The sequence below is a fragment of the Lupinus angustifolius genome, chromosome LG07 (genome assembly GCF_001865875.1).
Source record: "Lupinus angustifolius cultivar Tanjil chromosome LG07, LupAngTanjil_v1.0, whole genome shotgun sequence".
NCBI lineage: Eukaryota > Viridiplantae > Streptophyta > Magnoliopsida > Fabales > Fabaceae > Lupinus > Lupinus angustifolius.
In genome coordinates, this window is record NC_032015.1 from 1,771,208 (window position 1) to 1,782,055 (window position 10,848).

Consider the following 10,848-nt stretch of genomic DNA (forward strand, 5'->3'; position numbering starts at 1 on the left):
GTTTTTTGCTTGCTCCATGTAAAACTTCACTGACGTACATTTTTTTTTGGAATCAAGCTGTTGACTTGTTTGCAAATTAGTTCTACTAAAAAACAAACCTTGGCTTCCATTTCTTGGATATGACCCTCTCTTAGCTCTGGGTATGATTTAGCGAGTGTTTCTTCTTTTTCCATAACTTTTATTTATCTTGGAATTTAACATCATATTTGGTTGGAGATGACAAAAATATCCGGCCAGTGGGTACCCACTAAAATACTCGCAACTAGTATCAGTAAAAATAACTTATGGGTGAGAATAAATCTTATGATACCTATCCAGTGAGTACCTGCATATTTATAAATTTAGTTTTTTAATTAAATAATTTATATATATATATATATATATATTACAATTTTTATTATATTATAATTATATATTATCTATTTATTATTATTTTATAATTAACTTTAGTAATTGAATACAATGATAAAATTTATTATTCATTTAATAATTATTTTACATATATTAATTACTAAAATATATATATAAATATATATATTTAAACGTAAAAACTTATTAGGTACCCATAGAATATTGCTACTCGTGTGAGTATCCACAAATTATACGAGTTTGGATACGGAAAGCTGCCTGTTTTACCATATTACCGTCCTTTTATTTGGTAGGAAAGTCTTTTTAGAAGAAAGAGGTCTTTGCTAATGAGACAAGAAATGTGCGGGTTCCACCTCTAAAATTTACCCTTTTATATTTTCTAAAAACTCTTTTGTATATTCGAACTGAATTTCAAGACTAGTTTTGTTATTTTCAAATAAGAAAATCATTTTTTAGTTGTAATTTTTTAAGTAACTAAATGTATACTTTTTCTTTTCTATTTTTTCCATCTTCTTTCATATTAATGGATGCATAATTTCTCTCCAAAAAACGATGCAAGACTAATATTATCATGAACACATCTCATATTTCATAAAATATGTTTATATTTCTTGTTGTAATTGATTAAAAATGTATTTAAGTTAAATATTTTTTAATCAAAGACAGACACATTGAGTAAACATTTTTAGGATAAAAAATGCTCACCCAATATTCTCACGGGTCATTTCACTTTTTTTTCTTCTTCTTTTGCAATCAAACAAAATATAAGTTGTTGTTTAATAAAAAAATATATTATGAAGTGATACAAGTTTGAATGGATACTAAAAGTGAATAGTCAAACAAGAGGAGGAAAAATAATTAATCTAGTTTCTAGATTTTAAAAATAAAGAAATATGCCTAATTTGAGTGGTCGGCAATTATTTTTTATGCATAGAAACAATGGTGTATAATTTATTGGATGTATAAAATATTTGACGATGAAACCAAAATGAGAAAGGGACACTAGTTGCTTGGCTATATATGCAGAATGCTTTATCTGTGACTGATCCGCACGCGTTATCAGTAACTTCCCCGTTAAATTGGATTTTAATGAATGAGATTCCTCTCCAGTAATCGAGAGACAAGTGATGCCAAAAACCAAAGAAAATGTCATGTACATTTATATTTATACCCTTATGTTTATTATGATAAGACAAATTTACTTTTCAAACTTAAGGAAAAATTGCACTTTGTCTCTCCATTAATGGAGAGGAGTCCGACTCAATTTTAATTCAGTATCATGTAAATTGGAATCGACCAACCGACATCATTTGACATTGAGCAGGGTTTTCATTCGTTACAAGAATTCAATAGACACATGTTTCTAGTGCAGTGCCTGCTAGTAACATTAATCACTAAATCAATGGTATGGTTGAGTTTAATACAGAAGTTTCACTCTATCATCAATTATTATTAAAATTTAAATAAAAATAATAAAATGAGGGGATGAATATTAAACTAAATAATATAATATAGGACACTGGTCATCCACTTTGGCATCTAACAAATGAATATATAAAGCAGCATTTGATGTATATGGTCTCATAAGTAACACTAGAAAAAAAAGAGTGAAAAAATGAGAACAAGCAACCATTTAATAGGTGCACTAAACTTCGTAACCTTTCTTCTATCAATCCCAATCCTAGGTGGTGGAATATGGCTAAGTAGCAGAGCCAACAACACAGATTGTCTTCAATTCCTTCAATGGCCTCTAATCATAATAGGAATAAGCATCATGGTCATATCCTTAGCTGGTTTCGCAGGATCATGTTACCGCAACACATTCCTCATGAGACTCTACCTCGTTGTCATGTTCATAATCATAGCTGTGCTTATTGGGTTCATAATATTTGCTTATGTTGTCACTGATAAAGGGTCTGGTAGAAGGGTCATGAACCATGGTTACTTGGATTATTACCTTCAAGATTATTCAGGGTGGCTTGAGGAGCGTGTGGCAAGTGATAGCTATTGGGGAAAGATTAGTTCTTGTGTTAGGGACTCTAAGACTTGTAGAAAGTTGGCCAGAAATTTTAATGGGGTGCCTGAAACTGCTGATATGTTTTACCTTAGAACTCTTACATCTCTTCAGGTACATTAGCCCTTAAACTTTAATCATTACTTTTTCCTTTCTATTTTTGGCTACTTCATTTCTACTGCTGAGTTATATTTTAAATCTGGGTCTTAATGCTAGATTAATGCTTTTTTATGTATATATAAAACTCTCAGAAGGAAGGGACTTGGGGTATGTTTCAGTTTGGAGGATTTTATTTATTTATTTTGGGGTGTTTTCCTGTTTTTTTTTATGCTTTTAGATGGAGAAATTAACAACTTGATACTTCATTATTGTTTGCTTGCAATTTAGTGTTTGAATTAGTCCAATTTACAAACTCAATAAAGTTAATCTTAAAAACTACATTACATAATAAATGAATTTAAAAATTAAAGTACATTTTAGTGGTGTAAGATTTTACTGGTCGAGAGAGTTCGACTCCTGTGAATGATACTTATTAGAATGAATAACTATGAATCCTAAAAGATTAGTTCTTTATCCAAAAGGTGAGATTAGTACTAAAAAAACTTCAAAAAACTAAAAAAGAGTGTTAGATTTTTTCTTGATATTTTTTGTTTATTGCTTTTAAAGAAAGTATGGGTAGTCCTATTTTGTTTACTGCACTAAGAGAAAGAAGTTGAATGAAATAAAGTGCGTGTGTTGGATTGACTGGTTCATCTGACTTGTAGTTCTATCTGCAATGAACTATGAAGCACGTGGGGATCATGGGTTGGACTCCCGAAAATTATGGTCGCTGGTCCAATTGAATGCAACCCTTAGTGGGTCAAAATTATATTGAAAATATGGACTCACAATAATAATAAAAGGGGGTGATAATTGATGAACATTTGAAATTGTGGTAGCCTCATTGCGAGATAAGAAACATTATATATTTTTGCTTTGATTTTTACGTATTTGTATCTTATATTTTAACATCACCTCCAAAAACGGAAGATATTGTGACCAAAATATAAGATATTATGGAAAGATATTTCTAATAAAGTATATAATAGTGATGAAAAGGTTAAAAAAGAAAGCGTAGAAGAGTTTTATGAGATGTTAGATGTGACATATTGGTAGTGAGTTATCGTGGTAGGGCCATATGAGGCGGTGGTCACGTCGGCAGATTAAGGAATGGGTTGTATGGTTGAATAAATCAATAATGGTATATACCCATAAAACATAATTAGAATCTCTGTATTTCTTGACATAATGTAATTGCCAAAATTTGAATGGAGTTGATATAATTGAATGCAAAAATGAAATATAATTTGATTTGAAATTTATATCGAGTGTTATTTATTTATTGAAATTAACCGAAAATGTTAGGGCAGCTACTTAAGAATTTGAAACTTATGAGAGATCCTTTCTGTTTTTTACAACCTCCCCTAATTCACCAGAATATTCACCATTTAAACTTTTGAAGTGTTGGGTCTGGTAGCCTTTTTGTACTTCTTTTATCTTTATGATTTTCTTTTATGTGATATACTTTCTCCTTTCTGTTTGATAGCATCGCGACAATACATAACAAGAAACCAAGAATGTAAAGCAAGAAGGAATCCTAACCATGATTCGCCCAACCCAATTATTATTATTATTATCCAATAATGCTATTCGAACAATTTCTTAATTGGTTGCTATATTTCATTATATAAAAAGTGATATAAGTACCATTTTATTAAAAAATAGATAAGTAAACATTATGCAGTATAATTTCAATATTGTTGCAATTTTATGTATATCAATGATTAATATTACTACCTACCTTTTATACTGGTATGTCAGTGTTTTTATGATATACGCTTCTAGCATAGTACATCATAATGGTAGTTGGTTTGTCTCACTCAGCCTTCTTCTTTTCAAACCTGACATAATTTTCAACTTTTAGAATGACTAGACAACTTTCTTATCTTATTATCTTAGCGTGTTTTGCTTCAATTGGTAGATGAAACACTGGAAATTTGGTCCTTATATTTAGCTTGGTGCCTGGTCCGCACAAATTGCAATCCATGCTCAAAGCATTGTGCCACCAAACAAAGCACCTTTTGTCCTTTTGATTGCAAACCACAACATTTTTCTAGGTGAAAGACAAAGGACAATCATAGTTTAGACTGTTTAGTAGGACACAAAAAAACAAATGAGTAATTATATCCTTCTACACAATAAGAAACTCATATATATCATTTGTAAATAAATCATTAATCATTAATAATCTTATGCTATAGGAGGATATATAATTTTTAAGACAAATATAAAATCCTTTATTCTCAAAACACTTGGGGCCAATTTCAGTTTCTAATTTTCTATTGTTCAAATTTCAAATCATTCCCGAATTTATAACTAGTCCCACATGTACACAAAAAAACTCAAAACTTGGAACCGAAATTCATTTCCAGTTTCTGTTTATTGGGTTATAAACATTGTGGTTCTAAAACCGTATGCCATGTGATACATATACTGAGGTATTATTTTCCTTTTGTGTCTGAAGTCTGGTTGCTGCAAGCCCCCAACAGATTGTGGCTATACCTATATGAATGAGACAATGTGGAGCGTAGGAAATGGAGTGATGCCAGCCAACCAAGACTGCACTAAGTGGAGCAATGACCAAGAACAGCTTTGCTATGCTTGTGACTCTTGCAAAGCTGGGGTGCTAGCTAGTGTCAGCAAAAGCTGGAGGAAGGTTTCAGTGATCAACATTATTGTTATGATCATCCTTGTAATTGCTTACATAATTGCTTGCGCAGCATATAGGAACAACCGCAGGATGGATAACGATGAATCTTACGGCGAAGCAAGGATGACAAAGTCACAACCTAGCCATTTTCATCTTTAGGCAGCACACACCCAGCACTATTTAGATGACAAAGGCTTTCAGCGTGTATTTAGGATTTTGGGGCCTTTTACCCATATCTGTATTAAACCCCCGTAAAATAATCTAGGTTAAATATTGAAAGTCTGAGTGTATTTGTTATATTTACAACTTTTGCTTTTACTTCGAAGACACTCAGTTTTTTATCTTGTTGCAATTAAGTATTGGTTGTTTTATAAATTAGGAGAAATATCTTAGATTTAACTGCAAGTATAATATGGGCTTCAGTTCTTTGGTATCATGCCAGATCAACTTTCAGGTTGAAAAATTGGAATCAAAACTACATTAGTTTATGGAGTTGGAAGTAAATCCTATGTTTATCAATTCTAAGGTAATAATTGTTCAAGTGCCGCCAAATACAGAACAAGCACAAGAGCAGTGATACACAAAATTCAACTGCCATATGTACAAGGTTGTTTTGTGCATTTTTTCAGTGGCCAAATTTATTGTATTCATACCCTCAAGCCAATGATTTACATTGGAAAGACTGTGTTTAGTTTACAAGGTTATCATAAATAATTTAACAATTTTTGCCCATTCTTCAACACAACTTGCACAAGCCTCATTAAATAAAACATGTACTAAGTTTAGAAAACAGCTATTCAGTTGATTTTCTCTTTCTTCTCAGAATAGAAGCTACCTGAAATCTGGCTCCCCCCATTCGCCACTTCTTGAAGGATGCCATTGCAGATTGAGCTGTCTCATACACTACAAAAAAGCATTAGAGCAAACACAAAATTAAATCAAAATCTTCCAGCATGAGGGGAAAAAGAATGTGACCACAAAAATGAATTAGTAAGTAGAACGAGTCTTACAATTGATCTCTTCTTTTGTCAAAATAGTCCAGAATTTGGAACCAGCTGCGAACGTTGCGGTATGTGCCTTGGTGAGGACTTCCTTGTACCTACTCTTAAATGCAGATAACAACAAAAACCCGATGGTTCTATCGGCAACTCTGCCATAAATGAAAAATAAATTAAAAAATGAATAAAATTCTGAAAAACGTAATTGCATATTAGCATGAAGAATGACAAGGCAAATACAATTTAACTATATTTCAACTATAGTGTAACTAAAAAGATACGAACACTTCTAAGATTTTGAATTAATCTGATTTTAAAAAGTAGTAATGAAAGGAAATATCAAATGTGCACTTCTCCATATTTATATTGAGGTTAGTTGTGTATAATAAACACGAAGAATGGAGACTATGGAGTTGCGTTTCAGTCAAAATTTCAAAATACACTAAATTTCAATGCTGATGGCTGGCCAAACCGATGACAGTCTATGTAAAGCATTGTTTATTTGCACAAAGCTTGGGCCAGTTGGGAATATTTCTTTTAACTTTAGGTATGATGGTAGAATGACGGTTGGGCTACAAGAGGAAATGCATAGCAGAACAATTTATATGCATAACCGCACAAGTGATACTTACATGGGCGCTATCTTGCAACCAAATTCATAAAAGAATGGACATCTAGACCTCAAATCCACACTTGCAGAATCAGCCTGGATCTCTAGCCTTGTTCTGAAATCAAGAACTGCCAATTATAAGTGCAAATGCATGGACAACAACAGTAAAAAGTTTTAACTTAAATGTTAAGCACTCCAATAACAGCACCATCAAGCTATCAACATTGCTCTAGTACTTTTGGATGTAAAAGCCAATGCAGACTTGCAAGAATACACTGGTATTAGTTTTTATAACTTCTATGAAAACCATGTAAATGGATTGTTGAAAAACTTTCATGTATCCATAGTTCCATAGAACATCATGCATTTAACAACAAACTAATTTGAAATGCTGCATGTAAAACAGGGCTAAAGAAAAGATATTGCTTATCAGTTGCAAAAAGGAATCAAATGATCATTACTTTTGATTGAAACAGGGGGGAACATTGACTGACACTGCTTGTCTCAACTGTAACTCATGAGCAAGCCAAAATGGAAGTTCAACTTTTGAACCAGCTTCAATCTGAAAATCAAACAATCAAATGTCAAGTAAACGATATGGAGTTCCGCCGAGCAGTGATCCGGTACCACTGCTAGCATTTCTCTCTTTCTGAAATACAATATAAAGAAGTGTGAATTGTTCTTACAAAATCTGTTTCAGCACTTGGATCTATTCCCACTCCAGATGCTGCCTTTTGAAATATAACTGAAACAGTCTGCGACCAAAAACATAACCAATCAAAGTATTAGAATAAGACAATTAGGTTGCATTTTTCCTCATTGTTGTAATAAAAAGCATCATGAGGATAATTATAACTAATTATATCACATTATCATTAATTTTCAAATTTTAACAGTAAATTAAAACTATAATCCCTCATTAAATCTAACACATATGTGTGTGTCTATAAAATGGAAGCAAATAGTAAAATAAATGAAAGAGTGTGAAGTTCACCTCTTCCTCGGTGATAATATCATCAATATCGTAGTACTTTGTCATCGAATCCTTCAGATTACTGCTCTATCTCACACTCTTTAACTAATCGAAAGTAAGAACTGCATATAGAGAAAATTTGAGGTCAAAACATGTATCGTTACATTCATTAACTGAGTAAATAAACAAAATAGCAGAGAGTTGAGATCTCAAATAGTGCATAGAGTAAGAATTAAAGAGAAGCCAATAAAACAAAAGAATTGAGTCAATTACAGAAGAAGAGGGAAAAACCTCACTCCAGGTACTTCAATTTGGAGAATTGTGTCAGTTGATTTCAAGATGAAGAAAAGACATATTTGGGGAAGGAAAATAGAATTAGGGTTAACCACTGTTTACAAACTTGGCGCGTGTTTTCAAAATTAGGAATTTTCGTGCGACCAAGAAACTTAGGTAGACTTTATAGATTACTTATCTTAGAGCTATTTGGGCTTTGAGAACAGTTCATAAAAAACTACAATGTCATTTTTTAGAAAGAATATATGGAATGTATAAAAGTTTTATATATTTCTAGTGTATTGACATGCACTATCGTGTTTGTCAACCTACTTTTATATCGTTTATAATGTATAGTTTGTATTTTATAAATTTAAATATAATTTTTTGCGCTAAATTTACGGTTAAATTTATTCAATTGGTCTAATATTCAATCTTTTAAATACACTTTTAAAATAAGAATATAATAAAGATAAAATAAGAAAATAATATTATATGGTTTTTTGGTATAAATAAAAAGATATTGAGGGCAAAACAGGAGACAAATTACACCATGATGAGTGGTTATTTTGTGTTTTCCCTTTATTAATAGTATAGATATAGATAATTGTTATTATATCATTTATCATTTTATATATATTATTGATTAATTTTTCAAAAATAATAATACAAATAAATAATATATTAACTGTATATAAATATTTATATTAACACTAGATATTTAAATATGAAGAGGTATTAGGTAAATATTTACTCAAGAGTTTCCTCGGAAATTAAGTTATATTCACTTTCATGAGTTTATTTTAATAACTTGCACACGAGAGGTGAGCCTAAGTCGAAGAAAGCTTATCTATTACCTGATACTACATATTAATCATATTATTTTTTAATATAAACTAGAAGATTAACTCAACTTCAAATGTGAGTTAGATTAACTTTTAAATTCACCGTAACCCTATTTCAATTAAATGCATATAATTTTAGATAATATTTTCTTAATATTAATTATTTTGAATATATAATTTCACATATGAAATGACATATATATTTTATTGATCATTTACATATGCATCATTAAAAAAATAGAGAATCATCAATATGATATTCTGAGCCCAAAAACATGTCATTAATCTATACAAAATGGAATTCTACATATAAACATTTGACCAATAAGTGACCATGAGATGAAATATGTCATATGTTGTCCTTTACCTGAACCTAAATATTGATGAGTCTAATCTTTAAACTTTAGTTCAATCCTAATAAAACCTGACAATCGAACAAATCATATGAACAGATAGAGTCGAGTCATGCTCATTCATAATTGACAAAAATATGATACTATATGTCGTCTTTCTGGACTTAGCCTGGTGGACTTATAATATTAATCATCTACAATAGTAAAGTTTGGAGGCAAAAACTTGATCATTCTAATGGTGACAAGTTGCAACCATTGCTCATAGCTTGAAAACACAGATGCATACGTGATTACAATACAATTTTGATATTTAAATATGATGTGTTTTGAAATATATTAAACACCATACTGTTTAGATATAAATACAACACACAAATTAATATAGTATTAAGTAGCAGTATAATATTTAAGTCAAATAAAAATGTAGTGTCATAAATTATCGGTTACTGGTTAGTCATAGTAGAGGTGGACTATGTCAAACATTACGTGTCAAGGATTTGATTGGTATGTTTACCTGTTTTACCAAACCACCACTATAATATGAGGATTAGCCTTAAGCTATTCTAAAAGATATGAAATACAAAATAAATATCAAAAGATGTTAAGTTTTTCAAAGACATTTAAAATAAAAAATAGCACAAATCATAACATGTAGTAATATATAATACTTTGTCTGTTCCAAAAAGATGACAATTTTTTTAAAGTAATAAAATTAAGGGAACATGTTTTTAAAGTTTTACCTAACAAATAAACATCAAATAAATTAATTATCATTCATAAATTACCCTATCATACATAAATTTTGTTGGATTTATTTAAGTGTATAAGTGAAAAACTATAAAAACATTATCTTAAAGTTTTTGTTTAAGTAGTGTCTCATTTCTCGCTATTCACTCTTCTCATGCCCTGATAACAATGAAACTCTATAGTAGTTAGAGGATCTTCAGTTGTAGTCTAGTCAAACAAGTAGTATCAGAACTGATAATTTGAGTGAAACATGGTAATTTAATGGGAAGTACACCAGTAAGTGTGTGGTACTCAACAGGAGAGAATTGTTGAGTTTACTAGTATGAAGTCTTAAACATATTGGATGAATATGAGTGGATGAGTAACATAATTTAGAAGTGGAAAAGACACATAAAATTATTATCTTAAGATTTTGGTTCAATATGTAATGTCACACTTGTAACTCTTCAATATTTCTGGGTAACAATAAGTTTACCCGGTTCGTCTTGGAAGGGAGCATATATCTAACTACTGTTATATTTCAATTATGTTATAGAAATGCCATAATTGGTAAGTTAATAGTGAAAGTTTTTTTGTATTAATCTTAGTCTTGTGAATGTGTTTGATCACAGTCCTCTTTGCTCAACACCTCACCAAGCTCTGTGCCCTGAGCTTCACGACTCATTAGCTTTTGAGTCATATTTGATCAAAGACCAAAACTTAAAGGACTCTGGACTTTGCATTTATTAAGTGTGCGAGAAAAGGATGAGGATGAATCAATGCAAAAAGGTATATTATACTGATACCACATGACATTAACAAAAAGCACTTGGAATTTACAAAGGACACATGTTAGAATGTTATAGTACGACCATAATTCAACATGATTTCTAGACATAACTATTCAACATGGCTATAAATATTATAGTTACTCTGTA

At 30.7% G+C, this 10,848-nt stretch overlaps 2 protein-coding genes across 3 annotated transcripts; one reads left to right on the top strand and one right to left on the bottom strand.

Annotated features, from left to right (window-relative positions):
- LOC109351627 (tetraspanin-3-like) lies at positions 1,931-5,488 on the top strand. Its single transcript, XM_019593147.1, has 2 exons — positions 1,931-2,497; positions 4,947-5,488. The coding sequence occupies exons 1-2, from the start codon at positions 1,985-1,987 to the stop codon at positions 5,289-5,291; spliced, it is 858 nt and encodes a 285-aa protein (XP_019448692.1). The 5' UTR covers positions 1,931-1,984; the 3' UTR covers positions 5,292-5,488.
- On the bottom strand, positions 5,626-8,213 carry LOC109351628 (DNA replication complex GINS protein PSF3-like). 2 transcript variants are annotated; one of them, XM_019593149.1, is made up of 7 exons: positions 8,010-8,213; positions 7,735-7,835; positions 7,427-7,495; positions 7,202-7,302; positions 6,763-6,855; positions 6,143-6,282; positions 5,626-6,035 (listed from the first exon to the last, which is right to left on the bottom strand). In XM_019593149.1, the coding sequence occupies exons 2-7, from the start codon at positions 7,777-7,779 to the stop codon at positions 5,926-5,928; spliced, it is 558 nt and encodes a 185-aa protein (XP_019448694.1). In that variant the 5' UTR covers positions 7,780-7,835; positions 8,010-8,213; the 3' UTR covers positions 5,626-5,925. The 2 variants fall into 2 exon arrangements, with proteins under 2 accessions (XP_019448694.1, XP_019448693.1); XM_019593148.1 differs by having other exon boundaries at positions 8,005-8,213.